Source organism: Squalius cephalus (assembly GCF_949319135.1).
Source record: "Squalius cephalus genome assembly, chromosome: 12".
Classification (NCBI taxonomy): domain Eukaryota; kingdom Metazoa; phylum Chordata; class Actinopteri; order Cypriniformes; family Leuciscidae; genus Squalius; species Squalius cephalus.
The window spans coordinates 26,945,761-26,964,830 of NC_137133.1; the positions used below are offsets into that span (position 1 = coordinate 26,945,761).

The window sequence follows — 19,070 nt, forward strand, 5'->3', positions numbered from 1 at the left end:
ACCTATATTAGCTACTGGTCTTTCCCAAATTAGTTTATTTTTCAACAGGCTATTTCTAATGCTGAACCACTTACAATTATAATGTGCTCATTCAAGTAATTATCAGCTAGAACGCAATGTTACAGTATTTCAATTTTCCCCCGATGCTTTTTTGGATTTCGTGTGTTTTTTGATGGCTTTGCATGCTTATATATGCTCATTATGTAAGATCACAACATCCTTGCTGGAAAGACCAGATCCAAGCTGTTTTTTTGCTGGTCTACCTGGATTTGAATGTGAATTGATTTTAGCAAACTCAAATTTGAATTTTAATGCAAGGTAGTACTGTCACATTCTTGTTTCAGTTTTTTTTTTTTGCGTGGATTTTTAGTTTGTATCACATTATTTCTTGTGTTTCCTTCTGTTGTCATGGTTGCTAAGTATGTTTTTGTTTGTCGTCGTCATGGTTACTTATTGTTTCATTGATTTCACACACCTGATCCTTGTTTTGTTCATTGAGTTTGCTTGATATATTGCCTCAGTTAAATCTGTTTTTTGACTGGTGTTGTTTGTGTTTGTTCACACTGTTACTAGTGTTTGTCTTCATTGTATTTTTTGCTTTGTTTAGTATATTAAAGTTAACAGTGCTGTAAATAAGATCCTTTGTGGCTCACCTCGTCTTCTTCCTGACCACCTATGTGACAAGTACACTGTAAAAAAAATATTTAATTTAGTGTGTTTATCCAATTGATTTTTCCAATGTATTTGAATTAATGAAATAATAATAATAAAAAAAAGTTATCTTAACTTTTAGGAGTAAGTCAAACTCAAAAAAGCCAATGCAAAAAAATAAAATAATAATATATATCTCAGTTGAGATTTTTCACAGTGTAGGAATTAGATATTTAACTAGAAAAGGAATATTTGTCAAGAAAGACTTTGAATATTGACTTCATATGGCTTACAGATAGAAATTTGAAATTACATCATATTTAATAAATTAGCTTTTGTGGACCAAAGTGTAAGAAAAATCTGTGTTGAATTTCTCTGAATTGCAGTTCAGTAAATTCTTCTTCCTCTCATTCCTTTTTAAATTTCAAGTCAACTTCCTGTGGGTTGTGGCCAATTCAGATCAATTGTATTTCAAATTGCAACTTGCAAGGAACCAATGAAGTATGTTTTAAGGCTGATACGTTAAAAACAAATACATTTTATTTAAATGCTGAATAAAATCAAGTTAATTTTATAGTTGTATTATTCATTACTCTTTTAAACATTGCTTTCCTTTTTGTCTTCTTATTCTTACTGGTACAATCCCGTCTTTCCTTTTGGAGTGGATGTGAAGTGTCAGCGTCCACCGAGACTTCCCTTTGCCTCTGGGAGTTTTTGTTTTTCTCTTGTATGCACCGCTCAACTGTAAATTGCGTCTCAGGCTTAATTTGCAATTCTCACTCCCAAGTTAGCGCTTATCTTGTTAAAGGAACATTATCTATGTTTCTTATCATCAGTTAATTGATGGGAACTATGTTTGGACATATACAGTCAATAGATAAAACCAATGATTTTTTGAATGGATATACAATTTGAATGATGCATATTTTTAGCCCAGGTCCTATCTTTTGGGATGGAGAAAGAGGTGACGTTGGTCTATACGTCAGCCTTGACTAAGGGTTGTATGTCTGTCCAGGTTGTGCGTAATACCCTGCCATGGTGTAGCCCCATCCACCGACACTGGGGGGGCTGAACCAGTGGAAGGGGTGTGTCGTTATAAGAGGGGAGAGAAAGGGAGCAGGCAAGCAGTTGAACAAACCAAGAAGCTGAAGATTGGACATAACCACCACACCTCAAGACTGAAAGTGAGAGAGAGACTGACAACAACCCCTTATCGCAGACGGCAGGTAAAACAAGGTGTCATGGTGATGCCTGTATTTTTGTATTGATTCTAATTCCACAGTGAAAGAATGCAGATTATACCTGTTTTATTGGGTCATTTGGTTCTTTTTTTCCTGATGTGACAAGTATTTTGTGATTACTCGCATTTTGTTTTTTTGATTGCTTGTCTATTTATGTTAATATTTGTTGAAGCAATAATGAGTGCAATTGCATTCACAGTCAATATTTTTCTTATGGGGGTGCGAATGAGCTAATATTAAGTGCTGCTCTTTAAATAATATTTTTTTCCATTACTCATGGCTTTTCCTCTTTAATCATCTTCATGGTTACCAATTAACCGACATTAACCTACGTGGCTGGAATTTCTTGCTGTTGCTTGTAAACTTTTTAAGTTTTTCATTTGCAGACATCTGTCTTTCTTTTTATTTATTCTTTTAAACAAATTTTGGGTTAATAAGCCACTTTTCCAAAGGATGGATTTATTGTAAAAATAGAATATAAAAATGCTCTTTTTGGAGGTGTAGTGTTAGGCTCTCTCACAAATTTTAAGTCCGCTTACAATTGATTGAACTTGCATATAACACTAGACAACAAATGCATTCCATACAAAGCTCTGATCACAGACACTTGAGTGTCTGCGCTGGGTTTGCCAGTGAAGAGGGAACGAGCAGCAATTCTGAGACAGCTGTTTTTACAGCTGTAATTAAACTAAACCTTTAACAATGTGTCCACTGAGACTCCCTTTAATCAACTAGAGTATTTAGTGCTTATTTTTCATTCCAATGTTTTAATGAAATTTCAGCCTGCGCAGAATAGCAACAAGTGCGCTATTCATTTAATATTTTCAGCTTCTAAGACAACATTTAATTTATACTAGTAAATAACATCAATAATAAAAAAGACTGGAATAAATAATTGATAAATGTAAATATGTTTGTGTGGGGTCATATATATATATATATATATATATATATATATATAATGCATGATGCAAAGTATTCTTTGTGAAGGCAAGGCACAAATATGAACTGTTATATATAATTATCTGTGATGATTTTATTTGTTAACAAAATTTAGTTCATTTTTAATTATGGTTAATTTTCTTTATTATATTTTGTGTTTTATAAACAATATATCATATTAAACAATACAAAAGATAATGATAGTTGAGTCATTATTTGAAATTATGTAAATGAAGATAGATTGAGCTAGATACAGCTGAATTTTATATAATTTTTAAATGTTATTTTTACCCAAATTAAGGAATATGACAATGTATGTATTGATTATAATTATATATAAACATAATTTTATTTAACTTTTTAAAGTTCATTTGTCCTTTATTATTATATTCATTATTTGCAAATTCTCTATAAGAAGCACTCTCTCTTTAAGGCCTGCAAAATATCTTCATGCATTCATGAATGTCATTAAAAAGTGGACATACAGTATATTTTAAACCAATATCTGCAATATCTTTCAAACCAATGCATCTGAGGACTAAGCCAAATTCAAGACGCATCTAAATAAATCTTCCAAATTGCACAGATTATGCATCCAATAATAAATGCATGCACCAATCCTCTGAACTGAAACATGAAAGCTGCTTGTCTAATTTCATGTAATTATTTTAAAACGTTGCACTGCATTAGGGAGACTAGTTTTCCTAATTACCTGAGCCATGTTAAATTGATTTTTACCCTAAAATCCATTAGACCAGAAGCATTGCACGCATAATTACGTACATCTATCAATTAAAGTTGTACTCTCTTATATTGGCAAGATAAAATCTATTTAATCAATGAATGCCCTCACTGGATTTACAGAAGCTGTCAACTTTTAAGCTTGAGCAACATATTTAATATTAATTGCAATAAAAATTGTGAGCTGCACAGAATCGAGGGATCACTTAGATAAAAACTAGTGAAAGGTTGAAGCTGCCATAACCACATCGTTTGTGAGACTTAATTGAATGTATTTTATCCCATTCTCAGCTGCTCCTTAACTTGGACTCTAAGACTGTTGACTAAATGCCATGTTTTTTTTTATAGAATTTAGAATTTTATACACCTCCACACAGCTCATGTGAGCATTATTATCATAACTGCTTCTGATGATCATTTTTACATTGAAATCGCAAACCCTGTGAAGGAATTGTGACTTTCCATGAGTCAAACCGTCTGATGTTTGCATTTACTTTCACCTTTGCTTTTGATTTGAAAGGTGATGACAGTGGCATTTATTACATTTTCTCCTCACAATTGAAATATCATGCAAATAGTTCTTCAAAAATAAAGAAAGAAAGAAACTTTTCACTCCCTCCCCCTTCTCTTTATGCTCATTGTCATGGCCACGGGGAGGATAATGCAATGATTGCTGCTGTTCTGCCAGTGAAGAGGCAGTGTGTGTGGAGGGGAACCGTGATCATCTGCAACGGGACTGCAGACTCTGAGCCCTCTGGCTATCTTTGTGCTCTCAATTAAAGTAATCATGCGAGTCCCCCCATTCCTCATCGGAAATGGTAATGACAAAGAAGAGAACCTAGATTATTTTGATAGGATGCTATTGCGAAGGACGTAGATGTAGCAAACAGGTGAGCTATCATTTACTGTGTAATAAATCCGAGATGAAGTGCATTCAGCGGATGGTATTAATAAGAGGTCACGTTCTTCCTTCCATCTGCTGTGGAACAAACAAACAAAAGTAATTGTTAGCCTATTTGCTGATTCTAGAAATGTCATGACACAGTTGACCTACAAAAATAGAAACGGGAAAAACGCAAAGCAGAAGAAAAGCAGCAGACTTGATTTTCAGAATCTGGTGGTGACTCAAAGCAGTTGTGTTTCAGCCAAGGCGCGGGGACAGAATGAGAATGGGGTTTGGTGTTTACCGTGGAGGTGATACGATCAGGTGGCTGTAGGAGAGAGCGAGCAGACTGATCAAATCAGATTAGTCGCATTCCCTTAGATTAGTCAAAGACTGTGGACAGAGCACCTTCCCTATGAGGAAATGTATCACCGCGTGCAGCTGACACACAGTTGACCCAAAAATAAGATTTCTGTCATCATTTACTCATCTTCATATCGTTCCAAACCACCTTTGTCAGTACAATGCAAATCAATGGGGTCCAAACAACACTAACTTTCCCTTATATTATCTTCTTTTGTGTTCCACAGAAGAAATAAAGTCATACAGGTTTGAAACGGCATGTATCATAATATTTTGTAAAGACTTCTATCTCTTCTATGAAACTGGGGTCAATAGGTACCTTAGGTCAAACAGGACACGTCTATTTCTCAGCAAAATAACCAAAAAACCTATACCAAAATGTATTTTCATACTACTACAAATCCATGAACATATTGACTGACATATTGCTTGAGACTTACTGATATAAATATTAGAATTAAACTTTATTTGGAATATATTTCTTCATGCACAATGCACATTTCATAATATTATCACTATTAGGATAGTATGATCTCTGTATAATATCAGTCTTTAAATGCAAGATATTTAAAGTGTACCTAAAGTATATTTGCAATAGTGCCATTTTAGCACAATCATATATACTTGAGTATATCTTTAGTTGGACCTAATTTCTGGATAACTAAAGTGCATTTAGTACAAAATTAGTTGTTCCAATTTAGTAGATTTTAAGTATATCAATTTAGTATACCAAAAATTGCAGGGTATTTATAATAAGTACATAAATATGTAAATGTATTTGTAGTTTACTTGTCAAATGCATTTTGGTATATTTATTTTTCACTGGGAATACAGGCACCGAATTAGTATTGCAGATGATGCCTTTGCACTTTCCCTCCAGCTGTTTTCATATTTCCATTATCTCCTCCAAACACTTTTAATAGGATATTATAGCAGGGGATGATCATAAAAAAGTTCCATCAAATCACTCTCTAAATTGAACTGTATTAATGATGCAAGGGATTTAATTGGTTGGAAAACTTTGTTGTGTAGTGTTTTTTGATAGTCCTTCCCTCAGAGTGCATTGGATTCCCATGTCCACATGAGGGGCTGTAATTATACGTACTCATTGAGCAGAGACATCTCAAGATGCTTTTATTGTCAACTTTTCATCACTGCTCCGCCAACATTTTTTTTGTTGGCTTTCATCAAAGAAAGCTTTTAGAGGTGCGCGCATGTGTGCGTTTCTCTCCTAATGCGGTCGTGACTAATGTGTGCTGGCGCAGTGTGTGAGTCAGAGTTTGATGGGAACTGCATTCCCGCTCTTTCTCTCCCGCACTCATTTCCTTCTCATTATGCCACACACGCTAATTCAGACATTAATTAGGGCCTATGATGAGTTTCCTTAATGAACTTCAGTATGTGTGGGGAAAAAAACAGATGGTGGCTTGCGAATTTTGACATGTTTCAGTGGTGGTGGTGATCCACATCATTATACTTTCATGTGTGAATTTTGCAAATAGGTTTGATTGAGACTTTGGTCTTCATTGTGATTGTCGTGTCTTGATCTTATCTCCAGAGGGACATGAGTTTGACTTCTGGGAAAAAATGGACCCATTTCTGGGTTTATCTTTAAAGTGCCAGATTATCAGTTCTAATATCTGGGATTAGCTGGAATTCGTTTAGCTGATTGACAAGGGTGAAAAAAAGGAGCTGATTAGCTATAGGTCAAATTGGCTTTGGATGTGCACGGAACGTCCTTGTAAAATGTACTAGACCTTTCAAACTTTACATATCCCGGAAATTGATTGGAAGCCTCACACTTCATAATTGCTTTCATTAAGAATATTACCCCATTAGATCAAATTTAGCAAATGATCATTCATATATTTAGAAAATGTGTGATAATACCAGAAAGTTTTTATCAAAAATACAGTAAAACAGTAATTTTGAGAAATATTTTCTATTTCAATATATTTTTAAATGTAATTTATTCCTGTGATGACAAATGTGTCTTGACTCAAGTCTTGAGTGTCACATGATCCTTCAGAAATCATTCTATATCAAGAAAAATGTCTTATTATTATCAATGCTGGATTGTGCAGTTGAGCTTTTTCAGGATTCAAGTTTTTTCCCCCTCAAACTTTTCAACGGTAGTGTAGTTAGAAATGTCAAAAAATTATAATATAATATTAATATATATCATGTAACAATCATCTCCAAGGAGCCCATGGAGTACCTTCCACAGACCCCTGGTAAAAAAAATCAATAAAATCCCTGCTAGAACTGGAGACATAAAATGAGTGTGCAAGATGAAGCCAAGGGGCAAATATGACTAAATTACAATCCCTGAGCCCAATTGCTTTGCATATTCATTTTTAAGAGTTTTTCTTGGGACCACTTCAACTTTGCTCTGTTACTTTATGAACCTACGCTGTCTTAGTCACTATAAAGTGCTTAGAGTATCTGAAGACTTTACAGCAAAAAGTTGTAAACTGCAGCTGTTTAATGCAGAAAATGATTACCAGTCAAACCTCTCACCCCTCTTCTCTTTCCTTCGTCAGAGCTCCCAGTGGCTACTCTTACTTTTGTTTAATCCGGTGTGTGTTCCGTGAAGAAGTCATGAAGACCCCTTTATGGACCCTGCTGCTCTTATGCTTGTGCTCCTCGGGTCACAGCGACTGCCAAGGGGACTGTTTAACCTGTGGACTCATCCTACCTGAACATCAAGCTTTTAATACATTGGTAAGTGCCCCGTCTACTAATAGAAAAGTACAAACTCCCTATTAATGTTCATGGATTTGAAATGGAATGCTCAGCAAGCACATATGTGTGTGGTGTTTGTAATAAAACAAGTAATAAATCAAATATGTCTATAAGATATCTTAAAGCAGGAGTGGATGAGAAAACTGTAATACAAATCAACTTTGTTAAAAGTTGGTCTTTGTCACAATAGTGGCTGTAATGAAGTTGCTAATGACAGTGTAGACCAAACAGCTGTGACTGGGGTGATTGGGGTAATGCATGCCCATAATTGGCTGCTGTGGTGCTGTCAGCTGCTGATGTTTTGGTAGAGATTGACACTTGGTGGGGGCGCTCATTCTGTGACCAGATGCGTCCCTTTGGGCATGCTTTTCCTCTGTGACACCACAATGGTGTCAGACTTTAACATTTCATCAACAGATGAAGACAGTATATTCACACTCACATACAGTGCATGCTAAATCTCTTTTTCTTATCTCCATATATATATATTGTCTTTTATGTTCTATCTGATTGTTTTTCAGATGCAATCGACATTTAATTCGCAATGGCCAATTACTTTCCATGCATGCAACTTCTAGTTTCACTCCGCTCCTACAGTTTAAGCCGCTACACCATTTATGATCTATTTTCCCCTATAAATGGGAGATAATAAAAAACAGGCTCATGCTACATGATCGTCTTTAGAGAGGGCATCACACGAACATTTTGAGGAAAGAACCTGCATTTGTCTAGAGCATACATAATAAAGATTTTTATCCCATTCTAGTCACTCAATTTTCATATCATTTCTTGCACCAATGCCACATATCATTTCACATCTCATTGCACTGGTAAGACTGTTTGCATGCAGCATTGTGCCACTAGGAATGTTTTATATACTTAGATTTTTTTATTAGAAAGGGCAAATTCAAAAAACATCATACATCTTCAAAGGATAAAACGGATATTTCCATTTTCAATGGGAAATGTTTTATATTCTTCTATCCGTTATTTTAATGGAACAAAATATAAACATACACAAAAAAAATTGTTTTTATAATATTCAGCAGCACAACTGTTCAACATTGATAATGATAATAATAAAGGTTTCTTGAGCACCAAATCAGCATATTAGAATGATTTCTGAAGGATCATGTGACACTGAAGACTGGAGTAATGATGCTGAAAACTCATCACAGAAATAATCTAATAAATATTACATTTTAATATTCATATAGAAAACAGTTGTTTTAAATTGTAATAATATTATTTCACAATGTTCCTGTTTTTACTGTATTATAAAGAGGGAAATCATTTCAACCTTAAAATTGTGTTCAGTGACAATTTTGATGAGTAATTGTCCATTTTATCTATCTGTTTTAAAGAAAAGAAAAAATCTCTATTATGAAACTATTTTTCATGTCATGTAAAAAAAGAAATAAATTCTCTGCTATTTTGCAGGTGTGTATCCTGGAATGTGAGGCACAGGCTTCTCCTGCATTGACCTGGGATCTGTGTTACCAAGCAGCGGGTCTGAACCAGCTTCCACTACCGTTACAGCAGGAGGAAACATCAAAGCGCTCTGATGATGAAGTGGAGCCTCTGGCCACAGTGAGCATAGAGAATGACAATGGTGTTGAGTATACGGAGGCTTTGGAGCGGTTTCGACACGCCGCGCAAGCACTCCGCAGCCAAAAGCCTTCAGAGGAGGAGAAACTCGGAATTTCATATGACCCAGACCTTGACCCGGGGACAGAGGAGGACCAGGATGGTGTAGGAGAAGAGAAGAGCGATGAGGCAGCCGTGGGCGTATCCAAGCGTTTCGGAGGTTTTTTGAAAGGTCGTCACGGTTTCCGGAAATTGGTGAGCTCCGGAAGGCCTTTGCAGAAACGCTACGGTGGCTTCATAGGGATAAGGAAATCTGCCCGCAAGTGGAACAACCAGAAGCGCGTGAGTCAGCTACTGAGGCAGTACCTGAGCTTGACGGGCCGCTCGGGGCGTAACCTCTCCACCAGAATCCGAAGACAGAGTGAAGTTTAGATGGCCTTATAGTAGGCTACAGGCCCTGGTCTTTTCACTTACCTCAACTCAACTGCTCATCAGCCATCAGTAACTGTGAACATCTGTCATGCACCACACAGGCCAGAACTAGATAAATCTGTGTTTAATCAAACAAGAGGAATATTTTGTTTAGCGTTGGTTTTTATCATTGACATTTCCATGGTGCCGTTCCAGACATCAAATGCATCTCAATCAAGTCGTTAGGACAAATGTTGCTGATGAGAACTGATTGTTTATTTCAGAATCAAAACTCCTAGAATTAACCTTGAAGCATTGTGAAAAAATAAAATAAAAGGCAAAGCAGTGAAACTTGAATTGAGCACGTGAATCAGTTACAAATGAGAGCAGTGGGTTGTAGTGTATCGGGTTTTCTTGTTCTGTTTTGGGGATTACTGAGAGAAAAGCACTTTATATTTTTACCTTGCACACTGTATTGTGCTAAGATTGATTGTTTGCACACATCTGTGTTGTATGGAACAATCTCAGAAGCAATTTGAGGAAGCAATCTGGGATCAATCAGACTGGTTTTCAAAATCAAAAACAACAGGTGATCATTTTTAGTCCCAATATATATTCTTTAGGGTTTGATTTTTGATGGTTTTGTGAGTCAATGCTGCCCCCTAGAGCTTACACTCGAAATTATTATCCATATTTTGTGGAATACCACACATTAAAAAATCCCGACAGATATCACTGAAAATAGCTGCATTCACGCCATGTCATAATTAGCCTACCTTAAATAAAGCTTTGAATCGCTCTTGCGGTGCTTTGATGTCATACACCGATCGGTATGCACAGCGCCGCTTCAAGTTGAACACAGCTGAACACACTTTAAAGGGTTAGTTCATCCAAAAATTATATTTCTGGCCCGTAAGCAAAGCACTCACGTCTCCTCGAGGTTAAACTACTGGAGTCACATGGATTACTTAAATTATGTCTTTAATTACCTTTCTGTGGCTTGAAAGTGGTAGTTGCATAGGCTGTCAATGGAGGGATAGAAAGCTCTCAGATTTCATTAAAAATATCATCATTTGTGTTCCGAAGATGAATAAAAGTCAGGTTTGGAACAACAGTGTAATAAATGTCAGAAAAAAAAAAAATTCAGTTAACTAACCCTTTAAATCTGCAGTGGTCAGGCGGTACGTCGGCCATGTGGTACAAGTAGCTCTCAAAAAATGTATGAGTTTACAGGTTGTAATTACAAGTCCAAACAAGCAAGTGAAGGCTTTTTGGTTACACCTTATTTTAAGGTGTCCTTATTGCAGTAATATTAATATTAAGTAATATGAATTAACGTACTTTAGGGTTAGGATTAGGTTTGATTTTGGGTTAGTTGCAAGTAATTATGCATTACTATAGAAACTACATGTAACGTGTGTAACAAGGACACTAAAATGAAGTGTTACCAGCTTTTTACAGTTCAGAATCGTTACGGTATTTACGACATGGCATGAACGCATCTAATGTGACAGATAGGCCCTGTAAACAAAGCAGAATCTGACCGTGGCCCATACATGTTAGCCAATCAGAAAATGTGGGTGCTAGCAATAGCAGGTGGGGAGTGTTCAGAAAACTTGTTTGAGAACAATTCATAGTCATTATTTGTGCAATTCGGGTTGGCTCCACAGAAATAGCACATTTAATTGTTTGCTTCCAACTGATGAGAATAAATGTAGCATGTGTTCCAGCTTTCTGCATTTATTTGTGCATGAACATATACAAATGAGATCATCTTAGTACTTGACAGATTCTCCCTCACATTAATACTCATCGGATGTCACGGAATAGGTTTTGAAAACCGACACCCCCGACATGTAAAAAAATAACTAGCAGGTAGTCTTTCAGCATACTTTACAGTATTCTGCAAATAATTGTATGGTTTTGTCTGTGTAGACATTTTGGCTTTGTGAATAATTTTCGTTTCAAACACATTCTGCAAGCATTTATGGAAGTTTTTTCTTTTAATCCTTGCCACTTGTACATGAAATGCACACAAAAGGCCAATAAAATAATTTTACAATTGTTCTTGATATTTGTCATGCACAAATGACAAGCTTGTGACATTTGCATATTTTATCTTGTGTCTTTCTTAATTATACATAATATCTTTTTTTTCAATGTGATGTTATGCTTTCGAATCTTTTTAGATGTTTCCAAGGGGATGATCCGGCATTGTACAAGACCTTAACACTTTTTGGAAGGATGTCGAAAAACTTACAAAAGGAAACAAGCCCGATCTATTGTCCGGGCAGTATTCAGTCAAGCTCCCTTTAACTCTTTGCAATAGCACTTTGGTATTCAATCAAAAGATTATAGCTGCACTTTTATCTCCAGACAACATACTGTGACCACCATTGTGGCCAATATCATTCACTCAGCACCACTCTAGCTTTATATCTGGCAGTTTAGATTGATTAGGAAGAGCTGTGGCAAACGATAGTCAAACCTTGCGAAACTCAAAAGTTGTGACTTAATTCTGAGTAAATACATAGAAAAAAAGAGACAATACATGACATTACACTGTTACACCTTTCAGGCTAACAAAACGGCAATAGAAAAAACATCATGACAATGCTGAGAGCAATACATTGTCCACAGTATACAAAAATCAACAATCACTTAAATATCTCAGGTATGGATGAAGTGCAGGACTGGGGTAGAAAAACACCTTGTTCAAATACAGGGTTACACCTTAGTCTAGTGAGAGGGAGAGTTCACCTTTAAGAGCTTGGGATCCTACTACTCCACAGTCTCGATAGCTAGTACCAGCGTTCACTTCTTGGGAAATCATAGCCAAAACACTTTTAACGCTAATAGGAAAACAAAAAAAGGTAGAAAAGTGAAAAGAGGGATCCTCTACAGTGCAGGAAATAGTTGGAGAAAAGAAAGAAAATGGAGATTCTTCCTTGTCTCCTAAAGTCTTTCAGTTTAGTCTGGGAACCGCTGACAGGCTTTCTTCCAGCGGCAGGCGGTGCACCATTGGTCCCTGCGCTCCACGCCGTACACTTTCCGGCACTTTTTGGCCTCACCGCGGCCCTTCCTAAGGAAAAGATATTATAAAAAAAATATAGTAAACACTTATTTCAACTTGATTTAAATTTTACATTTTAAAATGACTTTTTTTGTTGAGTAATGTTAAATTAAATTACATTTTTAAGTCATTAAACATTTTACAATGTATCTGAAAGGCTGCAAAGGCATAATATGTAATATATTAATATATACAGTACCGGTCAAAAGTTTGGAAACATTGCTATTTTAATGTTTTTGAAAGAAGTCTCTTATGCTAATCATGCCTGCATTTATTTGATCAAAAAGTAATATTGTGAAATATAATTACAAGTAATGGTTATCTATTTTATTATACTTTAAAATATCATTTATTTCTGTGAAGCAAAGCTGAATTTTCTAACCTTTTTCAGGATTCACTAATGAATAAAAAGTAATAAAAAAACACAGCATTTATTCAAAATAGAAATCTTTTTCTAACAATACATCTTTACTATCACTTTTTATCAATTTAACACAACCTTCCTGAATAAAAATATTAATTTCTTTCAAAAAAAGAAAGAAATTACTGACCCCAAACCTTTGAACGGTAGTGTATATTGTCTATTTTAAATAAAATGCTGCTAATTTTTTTTTCTTCATCAAAGAATTCTGAAAAAAGTATCAACTGTTTCCAACACTAATAATACATCAGCATATTAGAATGATTTCTGAAGGATCATGTGACACCGAAGACTGAAAATTCAGCTTTGCATCACATAAATTCTATTTTTAAAGTATATTAAAATAGAAAACCATTATTTTAAATTGTAATAATATTTCACAATATTACTGTTTTTTCTGTATTTTTGATCAAATAAATGCAGGCTTGATGAGCATAAGAGACTTTTTTCAGAAACATTAAAAATAGTAATGTTTCCAATTTCCAACTTTTGATCGGTACAATATATATTTTTTGTTCATATACATATATATATATATATATATATATATATATATGCACTATTTGTGCTACTAGAGTTTTAGTTTTGATTAGAGGCCTTTTTCTTGACTACAGAGGGCAGCATTTAACTAAGCGGTTCACCTGAATGAACAGTGCCCTCTGGAGGGAGATGCACTCATGGTCTGTGATCTGGTGGGGGCGCTGTTCCGCTGTAGCCACTGCTCTCCAACACTCACTGACCGGCTGCGAGATGTTGGAATCTACAGAGCAACATAGTAATAAAAGACCAGATGGCATAAACTGTATTAAAATGCATCACTTATGATGTTAAGTGCTTTTGGAGAGGCAGACCAACCTGAGGTTTCTGCTGGACACCACCAGGCAGGCTCCAGGTACAAAAGGTGGGAGAGCCTGGAGAGACTGTCACCTGAATGGGTGCGCAGGCCTGCAGTAAAACAACACAGTGATGAAAAAAACTAAATCACATGCAACAAAACACACTAACATCACAAAGATTTTAGACAAGATTTCTATACATCATTTCCAAACGGCACCTGTACCTGATAGAGATGTTCAGTGTGGATCTGCCACACGCTGCTTGGAGCTGATTGGCTGAGTGGGGTTGACTGGACTGAAGTATCTTGGTGTCCTGGGGTGGATTGGCTTTGAGTGGAGCTGCAGGACGTCCAGGCCCCGCTTGAGAAGGAAGGAGCAGGAGATGGAGGTGCAGTTTCCTCATCTTCAGAGGAGACTTCTGTGTAATAGAAGTCTTCCTCCCTATGCGACTGCTCTGAACCCCCACTGTTTGAGAGAAAATCATATAATGGGAAGAATAAGAAATCTTATTTGTTCCATATTTGCAGACCTAGTAAATAATGTAAACTTTCATGGTATACATGGATTTTCAAACCAATAAAACACATTGCTTAACATTATTAACCCTGATAGTCAGAAAAAACAGTCACACTTTAGATTAGGGTCTAATTCTCCCTATTAACTCTTTCCAAGTCAGCATTTGTGAAAAAAGTTGCCAGCCACTGACATTTTTTTATCATTTTCACAAAAGTTTCATGGCCCCCAGAATATTTTGTTGTATGAATATCCGAACATGCAATATGTCATAAGAAAGAACAGACCCTCTGCTTTTAAACAACAACAAAACCACAACTTTTATTCTAGCTTCATGCATTCCTTTTTTATCAACACTTGAATATGGGTAAGTTTCATAAAAAAGCAACATTTTGAGCAAAAAGCATTTTTGTCAAAGACTAGGATGGAGTAGAGTGAGTCCATCAACACTCCCAAAGCTTGCAAAGTCCTATAGCTCGGCCTGGGTCAACATTCCATTCAGCAACATTTTGATTTATATGCTGTTTAATATTGATGATCGCGTTATTTTACATGCTTACATATGATATAATTTGTGTCTGCTTCTTTTTTTCCTGTGTTTTGATCAGGAGATTCAGTCCTGTTTCAGAAGTTGCGTAATAACACCCCCTACTGTATAACAATGAAAACACAGAAAGCCGGAAATTTCCGTCAATGGCGAGGAAAGAGTTAACTAACTATTAACTATGACTTGTGCCACAATAAACTCCTAATTGCTGCTTATTAATAGTTAGTAAAGTAGTTGTTAGGTTCAAGTAGTGGGCAGGATTAAGGGATGTAGAATATGGTCATGCAGAATAAGGCATTAATATGTGCTTTACAAGTACTAATAAACAGCCAGTAAAATATGCACTACCGAAAAATCTTTTTTTAATGTTATAGTTTATTGAACATTTAAACAAAAAGTCTGTATATATGTTTTATTTGTGGAGTACCGTATTTGATACACCAGGCTTTCATGGCTCATATTGAATGATAGTTGCATATACGATATAATACAGAAGGCTTTTTAGGGTTAAAGATGCATCATAACGGTTCTATGCCATCTCCATTGTTCCAAGAGTTCGGTATGCGCTGACATACTCACCCCAGGTGAAGAATGCGAATGTGCCGTTTCATTCCGACCCGTGATGTCAGCACTTTCCCGCAGCCAGGCCACAGACACCTGTATGCTCCCCTGCTCAAGCTCTGAGAGTGAGACAGAAAAACAAAGAGTGACTCACATGTATTTTTACAACATCAGCTTAAAACGCTGTCTATTCCCCCTCAGGTTCAGCAACCTGACAGTCATCTCATTCTCACCTTGCACCTCCTGGCCTCCGGCTCCTCACATGCGGCTTGGTCCAGCTCCATGTGCAGCCCTTCGTCTGTCAGCTGGCCCGAGCTCCTGTCCATCTCAGTGACCGATGGAGAAGGGGCTGGGCTTACACTGCCATGGTCCCAGCTCCAGTAACCGCTGCTGCCGCTGTCAGACAGCTCACCTCCGCAACACTCCATGTCCCCTATGGTAAAAAGAGAGGAAACGTGTAAATAACACAGGAATAACCATAGAATTGCTACATTCATTTTGTATGCTGTACAATAAAAATACAATACAATAATTGTTCATTTATATAAGCGTATATTAAAAAGGTGAAAAATTTCAGTTCAAGTCTACTAAATTCTACTTCAAATCTGATGAGATTTTGTTTCAAATAACCAGTCTGCGTTGGTTTGCCAAACAAGCATACACTGAAAAAGTGTTCCTTGTTTGGTAAGATATGGTTTCCAAAAGAAGCCAGGTCACCTGGTAGGAGGTCCCTCTGCGGGGGGCTTTGGACCACTGGACTGCAGGACAGACTGGTGAGCACCATTGCAGCCATGATCTCGTCCATCTCCACCGACTCAGGACTTCTGATATGGCAGAGAGTAAGAAAACTGTTCACACTACATTACACTGCAATATAGATCTACGAAGAACATGATGCACACAATAACATTACACCTTACACATAGATAAAGTCTTCTCTAAGAGAGTTAGGATTAGACTGATAAGACAACAAACAAAGATCTGTAGGTTAACCTGTAAGGTAAGTCCACACCGGAAGAGTGTGAGAATGATAGGTTTGTTTGCTGTGCGCTGACATCAGCAGACCACTCGATCCCGGGTCCTGAATTCATCTTCTTCTGCATGCTCACCCCTTCCTGCCCACAACACTGCATGTAGCTCTGCTGGATTGGAAACAATACAGACTATCCACACTTTCCTCCTTCTATTTGTATGTTGCAGGGGCTATATATCAATTATTGTGATACACACCAATCCGTCCTGCCCTTCTGTGCCCATCGTTATTGTGTCCAGTCCTGCTCTGGATCTCACCGCTGCCATGCTCTCAGCTAAACAGTCGGCTTTGTCTCTCAGTAAAAAAATCTGGAAAGCAGGGAGAAGCATGTTATAACAACACCGTTCATTTAATATTGCATGTTTTAATCTGAGGCCCAAGCTGGCTAATAATAACACCCATACTGTGCGACAACGCCACGAGGCCATGAAAACGTGCAAAGATAATAAATAAATACATTTACAAATATCAATCTCTTAAAAAATGAAATAATAAAAAAAACTAATGCTCTCATACCCGAAATTCAAGGGAAACCTAAATAATCAGATATGGGATTTGCATAAAAAAGGCAAAATTTTAATGTAAAAAAATACCTTTATCGAATACACGCGGTAGATTTTTGCATTTGGACAAGCAACGCAGTAGGATGTTGCTCGGTGCCTTTACTTTTTTTTAGGGCAACACACCCCCTCACTGTGAGCCTCTCAGATACTGTAACTCCGGATTTAGGGAGTGAAATCATGGAGAGATCCAAATCCCGCATCGGATTTAGGATTCATCTCAGTGACTCGAATGTTTTGAATCCGTTCGCTTTCTGTAAGTTACTTCAATATGTCAACTGAGTCAACTAAACGATCGTTTTTTAATCTATTTATTTATCAGCTTTTCTTTCTTGCATCTATTTGAACTGCGGTTGTTGTTGTTTTTAACGTATTTACCAGTTCATGTCCGCCTTTACACTTATGTGTTGATTCTTGTCTCGATCACAGATGACAGAAAATAAGATGCTTGCTGACAGCGTTTCATTTACACAAAGCCGACAACACGCTTGCCTAAAATGTAACGATATTCCTTTGCTGTCATTTCCTCCAGGAAATGAAGGTTTAGTTTGAATATTTGGAACAGTTAAATTAAACCGTGCCATTTGTTTAATCCAGATCCATACTTTAGCTGGGACGCTCGTAATGGGCGTTTACGTCCAGCAAAAAACAACCTTCCCACTGGGGGCGGAAGCTGTGCTCTGATTGGCTGACTCGGTTCCCCGAAGGACACACCTTCGCCCAACAACGTGTGCGTACACGAGTTTCTGCTCAACCCCCGTTAATGTACACAATCTAATAGGCAAAACAACAGACAGTTGCAATACAATAAATCACATTTGTGCAAATTACTCTCGAAAATGCATATTTAAAATCTTTTAAAAGACATGCATTAGATAGCCACGCTAAAACAGCTCATTTTAAACACCGTACTCTCTCGAAACGACCGCAGTAGGATTGAAATCAGAACAGTTCACATAAACACTGGCTACATGATTATAGTAGGAAAAGTCTGTAAACATGCAGTAACAAAAAATAACCTGAGTATCTGCCATACCGTCAATGAAAAACCGGCGTGTTTAATGATGTTACCTAGAATGTTTTCGTAGGGAGAGATGCCGCCGCTGCCTGCTGCTGACGTCACGCGCGCTCCTCTGCCTGCCTGCCGTGAGTGAGTGAGTGAGTGAGTCAGTGAGGGAGGAGGGAGGCAGGGTGGGCTGTACGGCTGTACGACGCGCTTGCGTCGGTTTACGTGCCCTAATATTACTCAGCTATGAGTGCAACACCTCACTACATTGTTTTTATAGCTTAACACGGTGGCACACAAATGTGTTATTCTGACAGTCACTATTCGTAGTATTATTACACGATTGTTAACTGTGCGGGGTTTATTTTTTAATAATATAGCCTAATAATAACCTATAATAAAGTGCTCCACACTTTTTTAAATTTCTTTATTTTATACATATATGTAGATTGTGTGTGTGTTCTTGTAAATATGATTTGAGGACACAATGACGGGTATTACAAGGTAAAGAGGGTTTACAAGGGCACTTCCTGTGTCCTCGTAAACCGAATGGCTTAAAATTATACTAAACGGTGTTTAAAAAGTTTTCTGTGATGGGTAGGATGAGGGTGGGTTTAGGGGGAAACAATATACAGTTTGTACAGTATAAAAACCTTTACGCCTATGGAGAGTGTCGTAAACCACACAAACAAGTATGGTAAACCCTATGTAATGGGGACAAAATGTCCCCACAAGGAAGACAATATCCGTGTGGGGACATTTTTTGGTCCCCATGATGAAAACGGCTTTTAAATCATACGCGATGTTTTTTGAACAAGTTTTCTGTGATGGGTAGGTTTATGTATGGGATAGAATACACAGTTTGTACAGCATAAAAATCATTATATATATGGAATGTCCCCATAAAACATGAAAACACAACATGTTTGTGAGTCACAGTGTGAGAATAACAATTA

The 19,070-nt window shown here is 36.9% G+C and overlaps 2 protein-coding genes across 10 annotated transcripts; one reads left to right on the forward strand and one right to left on the reverse strand.

Annotated features, from left to right (window-relative positions):
* The first annotated feature begins 1,777 nt into the window (after positions 1 to 1,777).
* pnocb (prepronociceptin b) lies at positions 1,778 to 10,694 on the forward strand. The gene is made up of 3 exons (XM_079888470.1): positions 1,778 to 1,877; positions 7,365 to 7,545; positions 9,007 to 10,694. The coding sequence occupies exons 2-3, from the start codon at positions 7,423 to 7,425 to the stop codon at positions 9,583 to 9,585; spliced, it is 702 nt and encodes a 233-aa protein (XP_079744596.1). The 5' UTR covers positions 1,778 to 1,877; positions 7,365 to 7,422; the 3' UTR covers positions 9,586 to 10,694.
* Positions 10,695 to 11,280: 586 nt separating this feature from the next.
* Positions 11,281 to 18,260, reverse strand: znf395b (zinc finger protein 395b). 9 transcript variants are annotated; one of them, XM_079888464.1, is made up of 10 exons: positions 18,180 to 18,260; positions 16,746 to 16,856; positions 16,509 to 16,657; positions 16,233 to 16,339; positions 15,749 to 15,948; positions 15,534 to 15,634; positions 14,119 to 14,359; positions 13,914 to 14,003; positions 13,700 to 13,818; positions 11,281 to 12,646 (listed from the first exon to the last, which is right to left on the reverse strand). In XM_079888464.1, the coding sequence occupies exons 2-10, from the start codon at positions 16,812 to 16,814 to the stop codon at positions 12,535 to 12,537; spliced, it is 1,188 nt and encodes a 395-aa protein (XP_079744590.1). In that variant the 5' UTR covers positions 16,815 to 16,856; positions 18,180 to 18,260; the 3' UTR covers positions 11,281 to 12,534. The 9 variants fall into 9 exon arrangements, with proteins under 9 accessions (XP_079744590.1, XP_079744588.1, XP_079744585.1 ...); XM_079888462.1 differs by having other exon boundaries at positions 16,509 to 16,654; positions 18,180 to 18,256; XM_079888459.1 differs by having other exon boundaries at positions 16,509 to 16,654; positions 18,128 to 18,235.
* Between the last annotated feature and the right edge of the window lie 810 nt (positions 18,261 to 19,070).

Coding starts and splice junctions, on each gene's coding strand:
- pnocb (XM_079888470.1), top strand. CDS start 7,423: ATGAAGACCCCTTTATGGACCCTGCTGCTCTTATGCTTGTGCTCCTCG. Junction 7,546..9,006: donor ATCAAGCTTTTAATACATTG/GTAAGTGCCCCG, acceptor GCTATTTTGCAG/GTGTGTATCCTGGAATGTGA.
- znf395b (XM_079888458.1), bottom strand. Junction 13,819..13,913: donor GTGTCCAGCAGAAACCTCAG/GTTGGTCTGCCT, acceptor GTTGCTCTGTAG/ATTCCAACATCTCGCAGCCG. Junction 12,647..13,699: donor AGAGGGCACTGTTCATTCAG/GTGAACCGCTTA, acceptor TCTTTTCCTTAG/GAAGGGCCGCGGTGAGGCCA.